Source organism: Erinaceus europaeus, chromosome 2, assembly GCF_950295315.1.
Source record: "Erinaceus europaeus chromosome 2, mEriEur2.1, whole genome shotgun sequence".
Classification (NCBI taxonomy): Eukaryota; Metazoa; Chordata; class Mammalia; order Eulipotyphla; family Erinaceidae; genus Erinaceus; species Erinaceus europaeus.
In genome coordinates, this window is record NC_080163.1 from 111,427,805 (window position 1) to 111,453,148 (window position 25,344).

Consider the following 25,344-nt stretch of genomic DNA (forward strand, 5'->3'; position numbering starts at 1 on the left):
CTTATCCTTGGCACTGATTTCAACAAATATAACCTTTCTGAAAATTTGAGACATAAATTCACTCTGAATTGAATATCAATTTTCTCAGCACAGTAAAATGCTTCTAACCTTGCACTTCTGAGCACCAAAAGATATAATCCCTATTAATAATGACCTTGAAGTACTCCACACTCCCAAAGAAGCTTCTAAACCTAAGGGATATTCAATTATACATTATAGTTTCATTCTAAATATCTTTACAGTATTCTGAGCCTTAAGTATAGCATGTGGCAGCCCTTACACATTGTATGTAGTTAATACAATTATTATTTGATTAATTCACAATTTTCACCAGTCATTCCAACTGAGAATAAGTTCTGACCAGAAATGATTTAATTGCTGATATTCCTAATCACCATCAAAGGTTCCTTTATACCTGCCACCCCTCTGTCTGATATGCCTAATACTGAAGTTTACCAACAATCCCTAAGTAATTCTAGTAGAAATTCCTCCTCCTTTAGAATACCACTGTGAATATTGGTAGAAATCAGCCAAGCCAACTGTGGTTCTCATGCCTGTCTAGGTACTATCTGAGGATCCTTCTGAAAACACAGACTTTTAAAGTAGATTATAGAAAGGGAGGTAGTATAGCAATCATACAAAAAAAAAAAATTCACTCCTGAGGCATTCAGGTTCCAGGTTCAATCCCTGGCACCACACAAGCCAGAGCTGAGCAACGCTCTGGTTAAATAAAATAAAATATAGAGATTATAAGGCCCATCCCAGGTTCAATGAATCTTACGGTGGAATCCCTAGATGATTCCAATGCACAGCTGAGCTTTGAAGACTGCCTTATAACCTTAAGGACCATGAATCTCTGTTGGTGTTTCCAACAGGTCAACAAAGAGTTGACATGTGGGTAAGCATTTTAGTAGGAGCTACTAGAAGAATTGTACATGGGGTAATGTCTAATTCTAGAGATTTTTTTCTTAGAATGTAGAGATTACAGAGTTTGAAGGTGTGTCACCATGAGAATGAGACTGGGCTGAAGTACTGAAAATCATTTCCTAAGGACATAATAGATCTAATGGACTATTCTACTGTGTGAATCACATTTGCAGTTATAATCAAGAAGTCATGAGCCTTCCCTGTTCTCTGCAGAGTTTAATACATTATATTAGAAAGCAGAGGTCTCCAAGAACCTCAGTTTGTACATCAAGAGGCCCCAATGGTTCAAGAATCTCATTCCTCATTTTCAATAAACCAGAACAGCAAAGTCCCAAAGTAAGCCAAAGTAATTAGTAAGAAGTGCCTCCTGACCATTACAAGAGAAGTAGGATGTAGGTAACAGCACATATTTTGCTGTGAAACCTGGCTAGCTTCAAAACCTTCTTACTGCTGTTAGCAGTGTCTTTTCAGGTTATATAACTACTCCAGACCCACCTCTTCGTTTGTATAATGGGCACAAAAACTTTGTGAAAATTTAAATCATACAATATTTGTAAAATAAATAAAGAACTTAATTTCCAGTATTCTTTCATCTCCTCCTTAGTTATTTCTATAGGCCTTCTCCACTCTTCTTTAAGTTCAGACATACATGGTAACAACTTACATATACTGTCTGTGGCCTTTGCTTCCATTCAAAACCCACTACTGCCTATATTTATGATTTCTTCAGATTCATGAACTTCTTCAGATTGTTTTTATTCTTAGATCTTAATTCCAGCAAAGTAATGACTCTCAAATTTCGTGGGGGGGGGGGGAGTACCAGGGAACTTGTTTAAAAATACAAATCCTACCTACCTTCCACCAACAATTTTATAAATGAGATAGGTAAGGATTCTTAATAGCTGCTAAAACAATTAGGTAAAACACCAAAGGAGTTCTTAATTAACTGCAATGGGTGTACCTTTATAGTGAGAAATTTGGCAGTCAGAACCTTAACCAAGAGATAAAACAGCATCACTAATCAAGGGATGAACCAGAAGCCATGTACCACTGACAGGACAGACAGCAGAAAGCAGTACTTTTGACAGAAATATGTAGTCTGAATAATCAAGCCCCTGGAAGCAACCTCATGTTTTCCAAGAGGACAAATAATATGTGGATGAAATAATTAGGCGATCCAAAACATGGAATGTATAAGAGAACTCAGACTTTGCAAGTCAATGTCATGAGAAAATAAAAATTTAAGAGGACTGTTCTAAAATTAAAGAAATATAGAGCTGTGGGTGACTGCTGATTAAATTCATTTGGAGAGGGATGAAACACATAAAAGGCCATTGTTGGGGACAAATATGTTATCTGGATGTGAAGCAGTAATAGATGACTTTATAGAATTGTTATCTGGGTAAGATATTGTAACTATATATTCTATTTAGTATTTAAGATGAAACAAGGGGTGTAGTCTGGTGATGGATGCCAATCACACAGAAATAAAGTGATCTATATTAATTTTCTTTTCTTTTTTTTTTTTTAATCAGAGCACTGGTGAGCTCTGGCTTATGGTGGTGCAAGGGACTGAACCTGGTACTTCAGAGCCTCAGGCATGAGAGTCTCTATGTAACCACTATGCTATCTATCCCCATCCAATCTACATTAATTTTTGAATTCAGTATCTTTCTTACTCTATTTTCCTATATGTTTTAAAGCTTCCATCATAAAGTGAACAAAAATATACATCACCTGGCCCAACACCCTTAGGCTCTGTTTCCTTCAGCCTTCAGCAAATCTGCACTTGAACAAACCCTGGGCTATACTAATGTTGAGTTCCTTTACATACTCTAAAGAAAACAGCACAAAAAGGAACTAGCTGCTGTGTACTGCTCTGTCTTATTGGCAAGCTTCCTGAGCCACAAATTTTATGTCTTCCTCACCTTTGCCACCCTTATTCATGTGTCCAGTGCATTTAAGATAAAAGGGGTGATCCGGGAGGTGGCACAGTGGATAAAGCATTGGACTCTCAAGCGTGAGGCACGAGTTCAATCTCCAGCAGCACATGTACCACAGTGCTGTCTGGTTCTTTCTCTCTCCTTTCTCATAAATAAATAAATAAAGATGAAAGGGAAAGGGGCTTATACCTATGATTCTCAGAGTGCATTATACCAGGGTACACTAATATACTAGACCCTTCGCTCAAGAGTACTGTGAAGAAAGCTGCTTTGCTTAATTTTCTGTGAACTTCACATTTAAATTCTCTCCTAAGAATGAATGATGAGCATATAGGCCATGCTCTATAAACACCAAGATAAATAGAAATTGCTTACTTACAACTAAAATATATGTATTGAATTCAAAACAAAAAAAAATATTTTTAAATTCTCGTTTGGTATTTCAGGGTAAAAAATGATACATAGTGAGAAAAATTGTGATAGTTTTAAGCTGAATTAAAATAATGCAATATGCCAAGAATTACCCACATTAGACATCAAGAAAAGAAAAATCTAGAGAACTGAAGATGGCAGCAGACTAGTAGGCGCTATTTTCCTTTGCCTTCACAACAAAAGCTACAACATACAAGGAAAACCCCACATGGGCCTGGCATGGCACACCTGTCTGAGCACATGTTACAATACACAAGGACTCAGGTTCAAGCCCCCAGTCCAACATCCCCACACCACCCCAATTTTCAAGGACCTAGATTCAAGTCCCTGCAGGAAGGAAACTCCACAAGAAATGAAGAAGTGCTGCAGGTATGTCTCTGTTTCTCTCTCTGACTCTCTCTCTCCCTCTCCCCTCACCTCTCAATTTCTCTCTGTCATATCAATAATAATAATAATCCAACAACGAGAAAAAAGAACTATGGGCCAGGCAGTGGCACACCTGGTTAAGCACACCATTTTACACTGTGCATGGACCCATGTTCAAGCCCCTGGTCCCCACCTAGGGGGGAAAGTTTCATGAGTGGTGAAGCAATGCGGCAGGTGTCTCTCTCTGTCTCCCTGTCTCCTCCTTCCCTCTCAACTTCTGTCTCTATCCAATAACAAATAAACAAAAATAATGTAAATACATATGGGACAATAATAAGAGGAACAACATTCACATCACAACATCACAGGAATCACTGAAGGAGAGAAAGAGGGAAAGGAATAAAAAAGACAGATTTTTACTTGAACAAATATTAAGGGGCCAGGTACCTGGTTAAGCACATATATTACCATGCACAAAGATCTGGATTCAAGCCCCCACTCGTTACCTGCAGCAGGGATGCTTCACTAGCAGTGAAGCAGGTCTGACCTCTTTCTCCCTTTCAATCTCCCCATCTCCTCTCAGTTTCTCTTTCCTATTAAATAAAATTAACATATATGGGGGGGGGCTTTTCCTCAAAGTAAAGTAGACCTTCACATCCAGGGAGTTCTATAAGCTCCAAGAAAAGTAACTCCAATCCCAAGCTCACCAAGCCACATAACAATTAAAATGGCAAAGATCAAAGATAAATATTAAAAGCATCTACAGAAAAGCAGAGTTACATATGATAGAACTCCCATCAGACCATCAGCTGATTTCCTAACAGAAACTTTAAAAGCTAAAAAGAACTGGCAGGATGGGGGCCAGCAGCAGGTTCAGCGCACATGGCACAAAGCTCAAGGATCAGCCTAAGTAAGGATCCAGGTTCCAGCCTCTGACTCCCCACCTGCTTCACAAGGGGAAGCAGGTCTGCAGGTGTCTCTTTCTCCCTTCTCTCGATTTCTCTCTGTCCTGTCCAACAACAAGGGCAACAAAAGGGAAAAATATAGCCTCCAGGATCAGTAGATTAATGGGTGGGGCTAGATAGCATAGTGGTTACAAAAAGAGACTCTCATGCCTGAGGCTTTGAAGTCCCAGGTTCAATCCCCTGCACAAGTAGTGAAGCAGGTCTCTGTCTTTCTGTCCCCTTCTGTCTTCCTCTCCTCTCTCGATTTCCCTCTGTCCTCTACAACAACAACAAGGGCAACAAAAGGGGGGGAATAGCCTCCAGGTGCAGTATATTAGTAGTGCAGGCACTGAGACGCAGCGATAACCCTGTAGGCAAAAGAAAAAGAAAAAGAAAAAAAAACCTGGTAGGACATATTACAAGTTCTAAATGGAAAAGACCTCCTCCCAAGAATATACTATCAAGCTAAATTATCCATCAGGTTGAAGGAGTGATAAAGAGCTTTGCACACAAGAACAGTTAAAGGAATTTACTACTACTATACCTATTCTATTAAGAAATATTTAATTTTGACAGACTTCTATAAAAGGAAAATATGGAATAAGGGTACTGTTGTATGGGGCATAGAAACAGAACAAGGGAGCAAGCAAAGTCAACTTAAGGTAAACTTTTGCTCTCAGACAGCAAAACCTTAAATGTCATTATTAGGCAAGACTGGGTGAGGGTATATGCTACAGGGTAGGGGGTGGGCATAGGTTTGGGAGGAGGAATGATGGTGCTTGATGAGGATTGTGCTGTGGCAATATATTTTGAAAACGTGAAGACATGTACCTCTAAACCATGTATGTAACCTTGTAAACCACATTTACCTCAAAAAGAAATCCATTATATATTTTAAAAGAAAAGAAAAATCTGAAGTTGAGTTTTATATAGAAATGCATGTTACTGTTCTAATATTCACGGATTAAAATACCACCTTTATTACTTACTAAAGACCTACAAGCATGTCTATTTATTCCATTCTTTATTTTGCCTTACTATATAGTTGCTTAATTCTTCTATCAGTGACACATCTACTCTATGACAGGATGCACCTCAATCTTGCTCTTTTTTTTAATTTGTTTAAATTATATTTATTCATTTGATAGAGACAGCCAAAAATTGAGAGGAAAGGGGGTGGTAGGGAAAGAGACAACTGCAGTACTGTTTCACCACTCTCAAAACTTTCCCCTTGTCTTTTGGGATATGCTCTCGCAGGGGAAGTAAGTTCACGTGCTTTCACTGGGAATTCCAGATGGCTGGCTTAGAGCTTTCACTGGGAATTCCAGGTGGCTGGCTTAGAGCTTTCACTGGGAATTCCAGGTGGCTGGCTTACAGGGGAGGTATCTTCACTTGCCTCGACTATACTGGGATCCTTTATCTGGCAGGTTGCACAGTGAATCATGAATTGAAGTTGTGTCAAGACAGAGCTCACTGGTACAGTCCCTGCCTTGCTTTCCTTGTGCTACCACATATGGAGGGCAGGACTCTAACTGGGAGATGGAACAGCAGGTGCCTACTAAGGAGAAGGGTAACTCTGAGAACTTAGGTGTCTTTCAGGGGCCGGGAAGGTGCATCACCCAGCTTAGTGCACAGGATCCTGATCCGACCTGCGGGGTGGGAACTGAATGTCTTTTCATTTCAACCAAATTCTAACTGTATAAATAATAATAAATGAACAGATCCGTGTTTCTGTGATTGCCAAGCCCAAATAAAAATTAAATTTTTATGGATTACAAAAAAAAAAAACTTTCCCCTTGCAAGTGAGAACTGGGGGCTCAAACTATAATGTGTGTGCTCAACCAGCTGTGCCACCACCCAGCCCCAATATGACTCTTTTTGAGGAGTTTCCTTTCTGACTACTCAAACACATTTACTTTTCTCACATCAATCTCAAAATTTTCCTCAAAAAAAAAAAAATCAAATTTATTTTGCACTAGAATTCCCTTAATTTACAAAGTGAGAAAACTGCTATTTTTATAACAGTAAGATAGTAAGATTCCCCAATTAACAGTCATAAAGTCCCATGTAAACACACACAGGCACAAGTATACACAAGTGCACTTCTTTTTATAAAATTTTTTTATATTTACTTATTTATTTTCCCTTTTGTTGCCCTTGTTTTTTTACTGTTGTTCAAGTTACTATTGTTGTTATTGATGTCATCGTTGTTAGGACAGAGAGAAATGGAGAGAGGAGGGGAAGACAGAGAGGGGGAGAGAAAGACAGACACCTGCAGACCTGCTTCACCGCCTGTGAAGCGACTCCCCTGCAGATGGGGAGCTGGGGGCTCGAACCGGGATCCTTATGTCGGTCCTTGAGCTTTGAGCCACGTGTGCTTAACCCGCTGCACTACCGCCCAACTCTCCACAAGTGCCCTTTTAATGTGACTATTATCTTGGAAAGATTTCCATATTTGTAATGAGCATATCCATTCTTAAATCACAAAATCTTACAGCAACAGAGACACTGCAGAACACTTATTCTACTTATACTTCTTATAGTCCCAGTTACGCTCACCTCAGCCTATTTAAGAAAATCATTTCTGAAAGCCAGGAGGTAGCACAGTAGATAAGTCACTGAAGTTCAATCTCTAACATATGCCTGAGTGGTGCTCTGGATTTCACACTGTTTATTATAAATAAATAAATAAATAAATCTTAAGAAAAAAATTCAAAATTAAGTTTACTAACCTTTCACATAGATATGACCATAACAGTGTTACACAGAGCACACAGAAGGCAAGAAGTGGGCTATATTTATTGAGGGCTGCTCTGAACTTGGGAATTCTTTAAGAATTCCCTGCATATGTGCTCAAAAAAAAAAAATCACGTGCCATAAGTGCACACACTAGAAACAGACCGAGTACACTTGTGTTTCAAAGGTAAAAACTGTTTTGTTATAGTATCCAGAAACCAAGCTCTGTAGTACCAAATTCTCCCATTCCCAATTGTTTCATCACATTTATCAAGAACACAAATCTAGTAGTAAACCTAAAGAAAATAAACCTGGAACTCTATCCTGAAAATGTTTTTCATGTCTGGCTGCCCATGTCTACAAATAAAACTGCTGGGGTCCAACCCTGGGGTTCTTCAGCAGGTCCAGTAATGCTTACATTTCTTTTCAAAAGCTAGAATGGGTGCTATTTTCAGTCACAGTTAAGAAAAAAGCCTCTAGTCTAGAGTATTCAATATGATCAAAGTCCTGTAATTTACTAAGTACTCCTTAAAGATAAGGCAGGGACAGGGAGGGAACAGAATAGTTAATAAAAGCACCTCACGATCACTGCAACATTTGGTGCTAAGTACAGAGAGAGTATGTCCCTAAACTACAGCAGAGCCCTGTAACCAAAAAAAAAAAAACCAAAAAAAAAAAGAGGGGAGCCTAAAACTCATAGATAGACGGTATTAGTATGAACTCCTTGAAAGCAAAATCCAGTGCACCCTACCACTCAAGAGAACACACAGCTGACATTCATTTTTAAAACAGCATATACTGAGAAAGCTATTAAGACTTTAAATCCTCTTTCACTCTGGAAAACAAAAGGATATGAAGCCAATATATAAATAAGATTAATGGTTCTGCTGTAAGATGATTTTTAGGGAAAAGAAATTCGTCAAAGAACTGTTGCTTCTTCTGCCAACACACTAAGCAATCTCTAAAGGTGCAAAAAAAAAAAAAAAAAAAAATACTCAGAAGGAAAATACTAACCCATAATAATGCAGTATGCAAAGAAAACAGAACTGCTTCTAAGGTTTAGCTTCCCCCCCAAAAAAAAAAAAATCTCTTTCTAATAAACACCACAATGTACAAAACTGAAGTTTGCTGTGGTTCATCTATCTGAAAAAGTACCTGGAAAATAGAGCAGGGAAATGACGAGCAAGCAGTTGGTGAGAGGAAGCATTAAATAGACCTCAATCACACACTAGAGCTGCTGAGGCTGATGAAACCAAATCTTTCCACTGACAACCATTCTTCCATGTTCCAATTCCTGTCCCACCAAAAATATTTTCTTACCTTCTGTTAAATCATTTGGTGAGAGAAATGGCAAGTGTTTCCCATCTTAACAGGAAAAATTATCAGGCACAGAAGCTAACCACCTTACTGTCAATTAAAACATCATTTTCTTAAGCAAACACTGTGCTTTGCCCAAACAAGAGTTAAATAATTTTTAATTTAAAAAAGACATTATGAAGAGACAGGTATTCAGGGCTTAATGAAATCAGTTGACAATTACCATTTCACCAACATGTTTTCTTAGGAATGGGGCCCAAATCATATGATAGAATTTCTAGGCCTTAACCTTTATGTCATGTGACCCCATGAAATAACAAAACAGAAGCAGCCAACAAGCTTGAGCAAGCAAACCCCAAAAGATCCGCAATAAAAACATATATAACATGTTTACACACTGACAAATAATTGTCAAGAAATTAAAGCAAGAAAAGAGTTGTCTTTCTCCAAAATGCTTATCCCTAAATGCTTCCCATGTACCACATAACTAGTAGGTATTGCAGACAGACCTGGAGCATTTCAAGCAAAACCAGCTTAATAAAAAATAAGCTAAAATAAAATAATCAAATCCTTAGTATTTTTTATATGCATAGCTATGTTGGAAGAAATAACTTAGCAGAATTAGCATGGCTTTTAATAACTTGATAAAATATTTAATGGCACTCTCTAATCTAGAAAAAGATTAAAAGCAATCAGACATAGTAAAATCACAAGCATCTTTCTTTATTAAACATATACATCTGCAAACCTTGAAAGCTGAATAAAGATCAGGAAAACCAGTACACAACCTTACTTTAAACAGTTAGAACTACATTTACACTTCAAATGTACTTGTGGGGCTGGCAAGATAGCTCACCTGTATAGTGTGCCTGCTTTGCCATCACACAACCCAAATTTAAGCCCAGCCCCCACTGCACTGGAGAAACCTCTCATGATGTGGTGTCCTTTCCTATCTCTCCCCTCACCCCACCCCTTCTATCTGAAAAAGTCTGCCAAAAGTGTTGAAGCCTCCATGATGACCACAAAAAAAGAGGAAAAAGGGTATTTTAATTTGTCCCTAAATCTACTTACTCCGGTTTCATTATGCCCCAAAACTGTACTACTAATAAATATCTAGAATGGGTTACATTAGACACAATTGTAGGGAATTTTAAACTGACATCAAGCTTTTGCTTTTTCCACACTTAAGAGTATAAGACATGGCAGTAGGTAATGCTAGCTTGTTCAGTACAAACCTAGTTATCAAACACATGCTGTGTAATTTTCCTAATATTTCAAACCTATTTTCACCATACGTTTGTACCTCTCTACAACCTGCTAACCTGCAATAAATCCCCCAAAATCTTTCCCACTACCAAACAGTATGGATTTGGGATGTCAAATAGATGTTTCCTGATTTCAAATTCAAAGCATACTTCAAAATTTTATGTGACCCTCCCCAAGCTATCCTCCTAATAGCTAGTGTTCATCAATCACCATTTTTCATAGTTTTATTCCCCCTCTTCTAATAATCGTATCAGCAGGAAACAATCTATCTGCAAACAAATGCAGTTAGGAAAAAAAAAAAAGGCTGCCTATTTCAGCCTAGGATCACCAGTAAACAACCATGGGAGGACCAGGAAAATCAAGGAGCACTCAGTTCCCAACCCTGAATTTACATGTAAATTCTGCAGGACAAAGTTCTTACCATGACTTTCATGATCTGACTTCATTCTCTCCCATGCTTTGGGCAACATTTTTACTTAAAATTCTGACCAGAGATCTGAACTAACAATTCAAAAGACAATGAACTTTATCAGCCAACCTGAGTACACGCCTCAGTGAAACAGCAACACTAAAATCTCCTACCAGGCTAGGCTAAACGAGGCCAGACTAGGCAAAATGTCTCCTTTACAGAAGCAATGCACCTGAAACGCTCTGTATGATATATCTTGGGTAAATGTCCTCTCTTGTAAATGCTTCTATCCACAACTGCTTCCAGAACAGGTTTATGATTAGCCCGTTTGGAGGGCACAGGTTTACCAGGTTTTTAAGGGGAACATTCGGGCAAAAGGGAAATCTGCAAGTGGTTTTTGAGGGATTCACCTGGCATACCAGAAATTTACAAGGTGGACAGGGCCAAAGGACCAAGCCTGGGGTCCGGGTAATCCCAAATTACCTACGCACAGATCTGGTTACCCAAAACAACGTTCCATCAGAAAAGGTGTCCAGGTGGCTACTTGATTTCCTAGAGGGGCACGTTAAAAACAGACACTTACACCCACCATCTACCATTTTACCTGTCACTAAGGACACGTCTAATCTAGCCAACAACAATCAAGAAGTCCTTCTCCCTTCAAGGAGGGCAGCAGATTGGAGTCCTTTGCGGGAGATGGAATTGCAGAAAGGGGGGGGGGGGCGTGGAAGACAGGAGTGCAAAAGGGAAAGGCGGCCAGGGCTTGTGTTTGGGGCCCCACACAGGCCACTGCGGAAAGAGCCGCGGGGTGGGGGGGGAAGAGGGGGGGGCAGATGGGAGGATGTCTCGCCGGGTGACAGAAACTAAAGCCAACGAGCTACAAAAAGAAAAGGTTCCCATCACCACCACCCTAAGGCAAGCTAGAGTCAAAAAAAAAAAAAAAAAAAAAAGCGCTAGCTGCTGGTTACCTTGGGCTTAGAGGGGAAGGGACAAGATAACTGGGAAGGTCCACGGAGCCAGCAAGGAGAGACAGGATGAGGCAGGGTCTCTGCCAAGTGAGAACCTGGGATGCAGACAGACCCTCCGCGGGACCTCCCTGGGCCAAAAGGCGTGGCCCGGGGCTCGCGACCCGACCCGACGCGGGTCTGCACGGTCAAGTCCTCCAGGCCGGCCCGTGGGGGGCTGGGTGCAGGGTCTAGAGGGGCCCTGCCTCCTCCGCCCGGTAGCTGCCTCCACCCCCCAGCCCCTCACCCCCGTCCCCGCCGCGGGCTCTTACCTCCACACCTGCCCCATCTGCAGCAGGTGGATGACCGACTGCCAGATCCACACCGACAGGCGGCACAGGCGCTGCGCCCCCGGCGTGGCCGAGCCCCCTGCGCCCGGGCCGCGGGCCGCGCCGTGGCCGTAGCCGGCCCCCAACATCGGGGGGCCCCTGCTGCTGAGCCCCTCCACGGCACCCAGCCCGCCGCCCGTGTAGTCCTGCACGAACCAGCGGAAGCTCAGGCTCTGCACCAGCAGCGACGGCACCAACACGAAGAAAAGGGTCAGCCCAAAGCAGCCGTAGTGCCCCTTGCGGTAGTAGTCGAGGGCCAGCCACAGGTCGGTGCCCACGTCCCCAAAGAAGACCAGCAGCGCCAGCACGATCCACAGGCAGTCGAGCCACGGCCGCTGGCCCTGCGGCGGCGGCGGGGGCCCGGAGGGCGGCGGGGGGCGGCCGGGGGCGCCCGGCTGCAGCGGCTGGTCCCCCCCGTCGGCGGCAGCGGCGGCGGCGCTGCGGCGCGGCTTCCTGCCCAGCAGCGAGCGCAGGCAGGCGGAGCGACAGCCCCAGTAGCACGACGAGGTGTTGCAGCAGTGGCAGATGTGCAGCGAGCTGCTCTCGCCCGGCTCGTCGCCGCCGCCGCCGCCCCCGGGCTCCCCGTCCTCGTCGCCGCCGCTGCCCACCGCCTCGTCCAGGTTGTGCAGCTGGGCGAAGCCCACCCCCACGCCGCCGCCATCGGACTTGGCCGCCATCTTGACTCTCTTCCCAGCTCCGGAGGTGGGGGGGAGGGACGGGCGGGAGGGGGGGAGAGGCCGGCAGGGCCCGGGGAGGGGGGAGCCGAGCCGAAAGGAAGGGGGGCGGGGAGGAAGCGGGGGCGCCCACGCAGGCGGGGGGGAGGGCGCCCGGGAACCCCCGCCGCTTCCGGCCGGCCCACGTCACTTCCGGACGAGCTCCCCAATCACAAGGCGCCCGCAGCTCCCCGGCCCGCCCCTCCCGGCCAAAATGGCCGCCCTCCTGCGCCTCAGCTGCGGGGCGGGGGGCCGGGGGGTTCTCCCCGCCAGGGCTCCCCTTTCCCTCTTCCGTTGACCCCGAAACCCATCAGGTTGACCCCTCGGCGTCACTGAAGCCCGCCGGGACGATCTGGGCGGTCCCAAATGCTCCCGGTAGGGGGCAGTGCCAGGCGTCGTGGGGTCCCCTTCCTCAGTGTCGCAGGGCCCAGCTTTCCTCCTGGAGCAACGCCCCCTGACACCCAGCCGGCGGCCGGCAGAGGGGTGGATCCTCCCAGGGAAGAGGCGGAGCTAAGGCCAAGCCGGTTATTGTGTGTCACTTCCGGGAGATAGGATGACCTCATTGTGGAGTTAGATATCTTTTCCCCTCACCCCTGTCTACATGGCTGGAACGTACATCACCCCCTTAGCTTGCTTTTCCTCCTCGTACAAGCCTTACTCTTTTCTTATTTTGAGTGTATTTAAAGTGATCTAAATCTTTAGAATTCAACAAACACATTTCTCATTACACTTCTAGTCAGACACTTCCCTCCACTGTCACCTCTGTTAACCCCTCCCCATCCCTGGTAACTACCATATTTTATAGTAAAACTTTAACCATTCTCCTTGACAAATTAAGGCAAAATCCACTTAAAATCAGCCTGTGTGGAGAATACTGGAGTGATGATTGATAGTGGACATGTTGTGACCTTGAGTGTATTTTTTTATTATTTTTATTTATAAAATGGAAACACTGACAAGACAGTTCCCACCACTAGAACTCCATATTCCATCCCCTCCCCTGATAGCTTTCATGTTCTTTAACCCTCTGGAGTATGGAACCAGGGTCATTGTGGGGTGCATTTGTTTGGTTTTTATTAAGTTAACAGTGATTGACAAAATTGTAGGATAAGAGGGGTACATTTTCATACAATTCTCAAGTGTATTTTCCTCTCCATGGAAATGGAGTTTGGTGACATTACCTTGGAAGACACTGGACTGGCCAAGGTTTAAGCTTGTCAATGACTTTTTCAGGCTATTCGAATGTGTGAAGAGTGCATTTTAGAATTCTGTGTGTGCTAAGGCTTTGTTAGCAAACATAGTTTTAAGGGAGTGAAAATGTCATCAATGTGCTATATCATTAAAACAGGTGCAGGGTACACTGCTTAATCTTAACAAATTACTGAAGTGAAGCAGCACTGAATGGATTTGAATTAACACTGATCTTCCAGTAAATGTATATTTAAAGTCAAATAAAGCTACCTGCATGGTTGTAGTTGTTTCTGATCAGTTGAAAGAAATATTTTGAATCTAAATTAATAGAAATTTAAACTTTGAATTTTCTCATTGACCTCTCTAGATTTTGTATTCATTTTTCTGACTCTGCTACTTCTCCCTCTAGTAAATCTTTGTCTTTGCAGTGCTGAAGACAAATCATATATAATTGTGTGGTACTAAGATTCTGTAGAAGGAAGGTATCTGCAAAATGTCTGGTATTGTTATTTTGAGGAATATGATAATTAATGTTGTCTATGGCCATACCACCCTGAACACGCCTGATCTTGTCTGATCTCAGAAGATAGTTAATGTTATAGAACCTACTTAAGTTTTGAGGGTGAGGGCATGGCAAGAATGATTACTCCAGCTATTGGAGGAGATGGTGAAGAGTAATTTCAAGTCTGTTTTTGGAAACAAATAACTGTATCCTTTGATTTTATATTATAATTTAGACCTCCCTGTTAGCGTAATGAACACAGTCAGCAGGTAAAAGATTATTTCTGCATATAATGGGATTCTGTTTCTTTACTGAATTTGAATTTATAACACCTTAGAAAATGGCATTCAAGGGGATTAGGCACTGGTGCACCAGGTTAGGTGCATAGTATGAAGCACAAAGATTTCAGTTTGAGCCTGTGGCTTCCCACTTGCAGGTGTCTCTTTGTCTCTCTCCTTCTCTATCTCCCTTTCCCACTCTCAATTTCTCTCTGTACTATCCAATAAAATGAAAAAAAGAAAATGGCCTCCAGGAGCAGTGGATTTGTAGTGCAGTCACCAAGCCCCAGTGATAACCCTGCAGGTGAAAAAAGAAAAGAAAATGCCATTAGAGTAGTACTGCCCAACTTCAGAACCCTAAAATAATAGAAACAATCTACTAGCATAATAACATCAATAATGTGAGCAACATAGCTAACCTCTTTAAAAGTCAGTTTACTCCATTAAGTAAAGTTTAATTCCATTAAGTAGTGGTGCCTCCTAAAAGCTGGTGGGGGAATTAAAGGTGGTAATACATACAAAGCTAAGAGTAAGTGCTAAATAAATGGTAACATTATTATTATTTCACTATTGTTGTTACTATTATGCTTATGTTATACCATGATATACTAAATTCTATCATTCAGTACTTCTGATATTTCTAATAGCAGCTATTGTTCCCTCTAAATAAAGTCAGTGTTGTTGTGGTAGGCATAGAAAGGACCCATGTGATGCTGATATAACCTAGGAGATGCAATAGTTGGATTTAGATATAGGGATTAGCCCTAGCAAAAGTACGATTTTGAACAACTTCTGGGAAATAAATACATTTAATGTGCATTTTTAAACATATTTTCTCTTTTAAGCCGGGAAAGTGACATCTTAATGGCTTCCTTTTATCCTGAAATAACAGTCTACTAGTGAAATTTGCTAATTACACTCAGTATACAAGGCTGACAAAAGAGACTTGGTTAAAAGTGTTTGTTGGGCGGAGGATAGATAACATAATAGTTATGTAAACAGACTCTCATGCCTAAGGCTCCAAAGTCCCAGGTTCAATCCCCTGCACCACCATAAGCCAGAGCTGAACAGTGCTCCTGTTAAAAATTTTTTTTTAAAAAAGTGTTTGTCACAAGTGAAATTTCAAGTCAACACATAAGATTTTCAGACCTTAAAGTAATTTTTACTTTACATATGATGTTTCAACAATTTTATCATACTGTCTTCTGTGGCAGTGACTCACTATATAACCCAAAAGGCTCTAAAATTAAAATCAGTGTCAATGATTAGAATAATACCATGATGGAGACTCACTAAAATTTTAAGTGTGCTATAAATTATACTTTATTTTTTTTATTTTAGTTTTGAGAGAGAGATAGGAGAGAGAGAGAAACACCAGAGCGTTGCTCAGCTCTGGCTTATGGTTGTGAGGGAGATTGAACCTGGAACTTTTGGAGTTTCAGGTATGAGAGAGAGTATGTTTGCATAACCATTATGCTATCTCCCCCATCCTAATACTTTATTCTTTTACCAAGAATGCTGGGCTAGCATCACGGGTGTTTCTTCCTGGGCACGTGCATTCTGGGTTGGAGAGAACTCAACCAGAGCCAACCTGGGCTGCTACGTGCGCAGCAATACAGGAGAGAGACTAGGGATTCATGGCAGAGTGGGAATGCAGTGTGTCTTTATTTATCATAGGCAAAGCTTTTATCTATTAGAACTGGAAGCAGCAAGTCAGAAGAGGAAATGGCTAGGAAAGGGGGTGGAGAAATGATCGGGCAAAGGTAGAAACTCCCTTAGCAACTGTTGCGAAGGTTTTAACCGGTGGGATTAATTAATACCCTGCAGGCAGGGCAGGTCTGTTATCTCCCTAAGAAGTATATTTTATCATGTAATTTTTTCTTTGCCCCCAGGGTTATCTCTAGGGCTTGGTGCGTATACTAAAAATCCACTGCTCCTGTGGCCATTTTTTTTAAATAGGGCAAAGAGAAATTGAGAGAGGATGGGAAGATAGAGTGGGAAAGAGAAAGGAAAATGATACACACACACACACACACACACACACACACACACACCTGCAGGTGGAGAGCCAGAGCTCTAACCAGGATCCTTATGTGGGTCTTTGCATTTCATACCATGTGAGCTTAACTGGGTTTGCCTAACCCCCTGATATAAATCTTTATTAAATTTATTGTTGTATTAATGAAATTCTTTAGTCAATAAAAGAAATTAAATAAAAATAAATTCATACCCCACTGGCCTGCCTTCTTTTTCTTTCATTCATTTTTTTAAAGATTTTTTTTATATTTATTTATTTTCCCTTTTGTTGCCCTTGTTGTTTTCTATTGTTGTTGTAGTTATTATTGTTGTTGATATTGATGTCATTGTTGGATAGGACAGAGAGAAATGGAGAGAAGAGGGGAAGACTGGGAGGGGGAGAGAAAGACACCTGCAGACCTGCTTCACCGCCTGTGAAGCGACTCCCCTGCAGGTGGCAGCCGGCGGCTCGAACTGGGATCCTTATGCTGGTCCTTGCGCTTTGCACCACCTGTGCTTAACTTGTCGTTAGTGTTCCGGGGTTCCAGATGGCCGGGCTAGCTTCACGGCATTAGACAGAGACTACCAGAGACACATGGCTGGGCAGAGAAGCTTTATTCATGAGCTGGCAAACGTGCTCTCCTGTCTTTCTGCTCTGGCAGCAGAGAGAGACCCTTAAAACTAATCACCACACAGATCTATCCTGCATCCCCTCACGCAGCAGCCCCAAGAACTCTGGCACTACGTAGCATCCGGGGGGCGGGGAGAAAAAGAAGTGCGAAACTAGCAAGGGCCAAACCAATTTCTCCCAGAGGTGGGGGGGAAGGAGACCAAACCAATATGAAATATACAACACTCGCTACACTACCACCCGACTCCCCTTTCATTCATTTTTAATACAATGCCAGGGAATGAACCAGAGCATCACTCTGACACATAATGATGCCAGAGAGCAAACTCAGGACTTCATACCTAAGACTCTAATGCTTTATCCACTGCACCAACTCTCAGGCACCCTAGTGCCTGGTTATAACAGCACTCTAATCTGAGGCTGCATAGTCCTAGTTTCAGTTTCCCACAGCACCATAAACCAGAGCTGAGCAGTGCTCTAGTAAAAAAAAACACTAATAGCCTTTGCCTGAATATTTGATCTTAAGGTTGCCTTATGCTAATAGGCTCCATCTATGGACCAAGGAAGAAACCACACAGGCCTCAGGACACTTGTTATTGATAAGTAATTTTTTTTTTTCTAATCTCTGTTTTTGCTGTTAGTCAACTAACTGCTTTGGCCCCTGCTACTTCCACTCTAATATGAGTTGGGACACCAAACAATAAAGTATGTTGCAATTACATATAAGATAATAAATTTCTATTCTTTTCTATCAATAAAATTAGATAGATTGGGGGGGTAGATGGCATAATGGTTATGCAAAGAGACTTTCATGCCTGAGACTTCAAAGTCCCAGGTTCAGTCCCCTGCACTACCATAAACCAGAGGTAAGTAGTGCTCTGGTAAAATAAATAATTAAATAGGAAAGAAATAACTCAATTGGTAGAATATACTAATATCCCAAAGCCCTGGATTCAAGCCCCAGTACTACATGGGAGTACTATGGTTGGTACTGAGAGATCTCCATGGATTGTGGACTGACTCGCAGTTCTCAGGTGAAAACTTTCCAATCCAACTTCCTTGAGTTTTTGGGTAGGGGAAGTTCAGGTCATTGCCCACAATGAACATCCTGGCAGCTGTACAGCTGTGTGCCCTACCTGCTCCTTCCCAGTTCTGGGCCCTAGACTTTAGTGCCCTGCACAGGAATCAGGGAGACAGCAAGGATCTGATTTAAAAATAAATCATATATATATATATAATTTTTAAATAAGGTATATTTGGTTTATGAAAATTGTGGCATATATTTTTACTGATTAAGGAGGACTTTGTGATTTTTCTTCCCAATTCTCTGCTGTTTTCAGAAAGACAAAATGGTAATATTGGGTGGTATCATGTGTTAGCAACTCTCCCAAGACCTATGGAGTCAGATCTTCATTCTAATTGGATAGAAAGCAGCCCCCAGTGGTCCAGGAGATGGCACAGTAGATAAAAAGCCTTTCTTGAAAGTCATTATTTTTTATTGAATAGGGTATATCCATTATATCACCCAAGTAAGGATAATGGATTCCATGGATTAATTCCCCAAATATCAGAACACAGTGCAACTTTATCATACAGACACTTAGCTTCAACTGTACAGACTCAGTAAAAAAAAAAAAAAAAAAAAAAAACCTTGCTGATGATCACAGAGAGATATATGAGTTTTTATACCAGGTTTTTTTTTTTTTTTTTTTTTGGGTGGTGGTGGTGGTGGTTATCATTCTAGCTGTCACCAGCTTGCATAGTAATGGCCAACATGACCATGCTCCAGACCAGATCAAATGAGTCCTTTTCAAATTAATGGGTGCTACCTCTAGTTTATGTGCTTTCTTTTTGTTAATATCATGTTTGTTTTGTTCCTGAACTATGCACTAGACTCATAGTTTTAATGATTTTTCAAGAATAATCCCTAAATCCTTTTCTTGATCAGTGTTCTGGAGAATTATTTTATGCCTGGATACATCACTGAAATGGCCTCCTTAGTCTCCAGTTAATTATTAGTTTGTCTACACTAAATCACACTTGCCATCTGCTGATAAAATCATAAAAGTCTCCAAATTTTTCTCATGGCTATCACTGCTCATTGCTGGTTAGATTTGCTTCCTATCAACTATATCAACGGCAAACTAGAGGATACAGTTTTCAATTTCTTCTCTCCAGTCTCTTCTAAGTAATGGGAATTCTTTGCAAACATTTCCCACAGGCACAAAGCAAAGAAAAAGAAAAAAGTGGTTTTGAACAGTGAAAACAAAAATTAGCATAACCAACCTTCCTGGAGAGAACCAAGAAACAAGAAATGTACTAAGTGATTCTGAATAATGAAACCATGGATTTTAAAATAATTATTTTTAAAAGAGAGAAATATACATAATGAATAATTAATAGACATAAAAACAGATTCCCCCAAATGAATGTAAAATAGCAAAATCAACATGAAACACAAGTGTACCTGAACATGTCTTTGAAAACTTCTTTTTAACTTTGTTTATAAAAGAGACACATGTTCTTAGTTTAAAATTAAAACCAGAAAATAATTATTATCCAAACAGACGTTCATGCCTGAGGCTCCAAAGTCCCAGGTTCAATCCCAGGAACCACCATTAAGCCAGAACTGAGTAGAGCTCTGGTAAAAAAAAAAAAAGGAAAAGAAAAAAAGTAAAGCAAAAACTATGATGTGAAAATTGCTTGTAGACCTAACACCCACAAATTACTCAGTGAGTTTTATGTCCCTACTAGATAAGTAGTTAGCCTATTTTAAACTAACTATTGCCCTTTATTTATTCATCACTTATGTATAAGATGTTAACCATGCTAAGAATTCTTGTTCTCTGATAACTCCCCAAACTCAGGACTTCTTAGAATTAGAGTTGGCTAATGCCCTTTGGGTTCCAGTTTAGGGAGAATCGAACAAGCCTCAGGTTATGGAAATTGGACTGGCACATGGCTTGTGACCCACATGGGCTGATAATAGCAGTGGGTCTTACATGGCCATTCCTCATCAGGCAGTCCAGTGGCCCTGTGGGTCTTGAGAAGCACTGTTGTGGAGCATTTTATGTTGCAAGCAGCCTAGAAAACTATATACTACCACCAGTGAAAGCAAAGACTCTGGAGCCAGACTGCCTGGGTTTGAAACCTGGTTCTACTCTCACATTGTACCTGTGTGACCCTGGCCAAGTTACTAAACCTCTCTGTGCCACAGTATCTTTCACTATAAAAAGAAAGGAGTGAGGGTGACAACTACCTTGTTGTGAATTACTATGAGAATTAAATAAGGGACTGCGCGATGGCGCACTGGGTTAGACACATAAAGTACTAACCCAAGGACCTGCGCAAGGATCTGGGTTTGAGGCCCTGGTTCCCAACCGGGGGCAGGGGGGGCTACTTCACAAGTGGTGAAGCAAATCTGCAGGTGACTGTCTTTCTCTAACCCTCAGCTCTCAATTTCTCTCTGTCCTATTCAATTAAAAAGAAATGGAAAAGTGCAGATGAAAAGTTGGGGGGGGGTCCTCCATTTTGTAGCTAGCTAGTAGGCATATTTTGGTTATATTCCAAAGAGCCTGTGGCTATACTAGTTCTTTTTTTTTTTCTTCTTCTTCTTCCCTGAGTCTGAAATCTGATATGCAGGTGGATACAAGTTATTGTCTGGGGAGATGATGTCATGGCTGGAAAAGCAACAGAAAGCTGGATCAGGGATGAGAGTAGCTCCCTAATATGGGAAAGGAGTATAAATATTGTTGACTGTAAACCCCATTGGTGTGATTTGGTCTGGGGCCTATATTCAGCTTTGGAGCCTATGTGACCTCTGCATCCCTATAGATCTGAGTTCACATTCTGTGGTCATGAGTAGGAACATTCCAAGCTGCCCCAATATCAGAACCCATCTTCCTCAGGTGTAGCATAAAGTATGTTGTTCATCCTCCCTTCAGAGGATGGAACATTCTCTACCATATTCCAACCTTTAGGTTCATGATTGTTCAACAATTTGTTTGGTTTTGTCTGTTAACTCTCTTTTCAGCCACCATGTTCCAGATGCTAGCATGATGCCTACCAGACTTCCCTGAACAGACAACCCCACTAATATGTCCTGGAGCTCCGCTTCCCCAGAGCCCCACCCTACTAGGGGAAGAGAGAGACAGGCTGGGAGTATGGATCGATCAGTCAATGCCCATGTTTAGTAGGTAAGCAATTACAGAAGCCAGACCTTTCACCTTCTGCATCCCACAATGACCTTGGGTCCATACTACCAGAGGGTAAAAGAATAGGAAAGCTATCAGGGAGGGGATGGGATACAGAGTTCTGGTGGTAGGAATTGTGCGGAGTTGTAGCCCTCTTATCCTATGGTTTAGTCAATGTTTCCTTTTTATAAAAAAAAAATAAATAAATAAAAAACCGGGGAGTCGGGTGGTGGTGCAGTGGGTTAAGCGCAGGTGGCGCAAAGCGCAAGGACCTGCGTCAGGATCCTGATTCGAGCCCCCAGCTCTCCACCTGCAGGGGAATCACTTCACAGGCGGTGAAGCAGGTCTGCAGGTGTCTTCCTTTCTTTCCCCCTCTCTGTCTTCTCCTCCTCTCCCCATTTCTCTCTGGCCTATCCAACAACGACGACATCAATAATAACTACAATAACAAGAGCAACAAAAGGGAATAAATATTTAAAAAAGAAAAAAAAAGAAATTAAAAAAAAAGAAAAGAAAAAAGAAAGAAAGAAAAAGAAATGGAAAAAAAATGGCTGCCAGGAGCAGTGGATTTGTAGTGCAGGCACCGAGCCCCTGCAATAACCCTGGAGGAAAAAAAAAAAAAAAAAGATTTAAATGAGTCAAATGTGAAAACTATGGTAGCTACCAGAGTAGAAGAGTAGATAAGGAGGGAGAGGGGGGATAGGGAAAACAGTAGTGATTGTGCAAAAGACCTTTGAGCCTGAGGCTCCAAGGTCCCAGGTTCAGCTCCCCTAACCACTATAAGCCAGAGGTGTGCAGTGCTCTGGTAAAATAAAAAATGAAATAAATAATAATAATAACAAAAGAGTGGAGGTGGAATGAGTAGGTAGAGGTATGTATTTGGTGTGTCAGCCCTGGGATTTTGGTGGGGGGATGCTGAGTCATATACATGTGTACAGGTGTGGCACTCAGTCCCTAAAATCTTACTTTATTGTAAGCCCTTCTTAAATCAATTTTAAAAAGACAGAATAAGGGCCAAGTGTTGGTGTACCTAGTTGAGCGCATATGTCACAATGGGTTCAAGCCCCCAGTCCCCACCACAAAAGGAAAGCTTCATGGGCAGTGAAGCAGTGCTGCAGGTGTCTTTTTGTCTCTTTCCCTCTCTATATCTCCCTTCCTTTCAATTTCTAGTTGTCTCTATCAAATAAATATTATCCAATAAATAAATAAATATAATCAAATAAAGATAATAAAACTAAAAAAATCATACTAAAATAAGAAGCAGAGGTTAAAGGGAAAGGAATTGAAAGAAGATGATGAAATATTAGAGACTTCGAGTCTTGAGATTAAAATAATCACTTGGGAGATTGCAAAGAAATAGCTACGGAAGAAGGGCAAACGCTAGAAGAAGAAGAAGAAGAAGAAGAAGAAGAAGAAGAAGAAGAAGAAGAAGAAGAAGAAGAAGAAGAAGAAGAAGAAGAAGAAGAAGAGGAAGAAGAAGAGAAATAGCTCAATTGGTAAAATACAGGACTCGAATACCTGAACCCTTCCTAGTTCTCTCCCGGTACAGCAGGTACTAGAGTAGTACTCTGGCTCCTCCCTCTTTCTCTCCTATGAAATTATCTCTGTATCATGTATGAAATAGATAAATTTTTTAAGTACTGGGGTGAATGACCAACGGCAATTTTCTTTTTATGTGAGATGATGGATGCTTGCTGAACTTATGGTAATTATTTTACACTGTATGTAAATTAAATCATCACACAGCACACTCTAAAGTTATCAAGTAGTGCATGACATTTTTTTTCTTTTTTAAAGTATTTATTTATGAGAAAGAGGGAGGGAGAGGTAGAGAACCAGATTATCACTGTAATACATCCTATGTCAAGGATCTAACTCAAGACCACATGACTGAGAGTCCAGTACCTTATCTTTTGCATCAGCTTCTGGGATGCAGCAATTCTTTCTTAATAAAACTAACTACTGGGTGTTGGGCCATAGTGCAGTGGGTTAAGTGCACATGGCACAAAGCTCAAGGACTGGCTTATAGATGCAGGTTTGAGCTCCTGGCTCCCTATCTGCAGGGGGGGGGGTCACTTCACAAGTGATGAAGCAGGTCTGCAGGTATCTATCTTTCTCTTCCCCTCTCTGTCTTCCCCTCCTCTCTCCATTTCTCTGTCCTATCCAACAGTGACAACATCAATAACTACAACAATAAAACAACAAGGGCAACAAAAGGGAATACATAAATAAATAATTTTTTAAAAACTAAGAAAAAAAGCCTCCAGGAGCAGTGGATTCATGGTGCAGGCACCGAGCCCCAGCAACAACACTGGAGGCAAAACAAAAACTAACTGCTAACAGGGTGGGGATAGATAGCATAATGGTTATGCAAAGAGACTTTCATGCCTGAGGCTCCAAAATCCCAGGTTCAAACCCAGCACCATCATAAGCCAAGCTGAGCAGTGCTCTGGTTATAAAATAATAATAATAATAATAATTAATAAATAAAACTAGCTACTTACTGAAAAATAACTACCAGATAGCTTTACTCTTATGTAGAATATAGAGAACTAAAACATATTAACTTGCAACAACAACAAAAAAAGCTGTCAAAGTCTAAGACTGCGAGAAAAATGATGGTTATCATGTGGAAGGGGCACAGACATTAGGCAGTGGGTTTGGTGTGGAACTATATCCCTATAATCTTATAATATGTAAACCAATGTTAAACAATTAATAAAAAATATTGACAAAATAATAAAGTCAATTACCTACAAAGAGGGATTGTACTGAAGCAGAGAGGACATCATTTCCCTCCTTTTCAGCCCTCTCCAACTTCCATACTCAAAATGCTTCATCTCTGGTAAAATGAAGAGTCTCCTAGTCTAAAATGATGGAGAATTCCAAGTTCATTTGGACCTGGGATGGATGAGTGGCACTTGGAATTTGCAAGATTCACTCTCCATCTTTGGAGATAAATATTTGCTTCACAGGAGAAAGACAGAACCAGAGTACCACTCTCACACAACATATGATGCCAGAGATTGAACTCAGGACCTTATGCTTGAGAGCCTAGCCACATGTGGAGCTGCCACTCCAATCTTTTCTCCCTACTTACTCCATCAGATTTTTCCAGGTCTGCAGGTATTCTTACAAAGAAAGATGTATTCTTACAAAGAAAGATGCCTACCACTGTTTTCAAGTTGCACACTTTGTTGTTTTGTCACCAGGAAAGTGCCAGTTGACTGACATTTTTTTCTTTTTTTTTCCCCCCAATGTCAAAAATCCTTGAGTAGAACTCCTAGGATCTGCATCCAAGTGACCTCTGCAGCATCTATCTGTAGTGGATGGAAGAAGCAGAGGTGATGAGGAAGAGAATTTCAGGTAGGTCACAGGAAGGTTAGGTCCCTAAGAAGAGGGTGATGCTGGGCATAAAATTTCATAAAATTCTGGGACAAACAGATCTATCATTTATACCCATAGATGGTAATACAACTGATAAGCTCATTCATTTAAAAAAATATTTATTTCATTTATTCCCTTTTGTTGCCCTTGTTTTATTGTTGTAGTTATTATTGTTGTTGTTATTGATGTCGTTGTTGTTGGATAGGACAGAGAGAAATGGAGAGAGGAGGGGAAGACAGAGAGGGAGAGAGAAAGAGAAACACCTGCAGACCTGCTTCACTGCCTGTGAGGCGACTCCCCTGCCGCTGGGGAGCCGGGGTCTCCAACCGGGATCCTTAACGCCTGTAGGTGCGCTTTGCACCACCTGCACTTAACCTGCTGCGCTTCCGCCCATCTCCCATGCTCATTCATTTTTAACAGTCACTATTGTAAAAATAATTTTAAATTATACTTTTATCTTACCTTGCTTACAGTTGCAACCTAACTGACTTTTAAAAATGCTTATTCCAAACATTGACAATCCTGACTTCTGAAGGGAAAATTGTTATTTCCCAAAGGAGAGGAAAGTTAATATAACAGCTGTTTTTCCTAGAGAATTTAAATAAGAACCATGGCATCTGAGATGAGGGTCTGTGACTAAAAACAAAGAGGAGTCAGGCCAGGAAGTATCCAGGGTAAGTTGGGTTTTGTTTGTCTTTTTATTTGCTTACTTTCTGGAAATAGAGACAGACCACTCCCCTCATTAAGGAGTTCCTCTCTA

At 41.5% G+C, this 25,344-nt stretch overlaps 1 protein-coding gene across 1 annotated transcript in view; it reads right to left on the bottom strand.

The window, feature by feature from the left end:
• XKR6 (XK related 6) overlaps nucleotides 1-12,471 on the bottom strand; it is a 218,376-nt gene extending 205,905 nt beyond the window's left edge. Inside the window, exon 1 of the mRNA XM_060184926.1 lies at nucleotides 11,617-12,471. Coding sequence (XP_060040909.1) covers nucleotides 11,617-12,350 — 734 coding nt within the window. The 5' untranslated portion in view covers nucleotides 12,351-12,471. The remainder of the gene's footprint in view (nucleotides 1-11,616) is intronic.
• Between the last annotated feature and the right edge of the window lie 12,873 nt (nucleotides 12,472-25,344).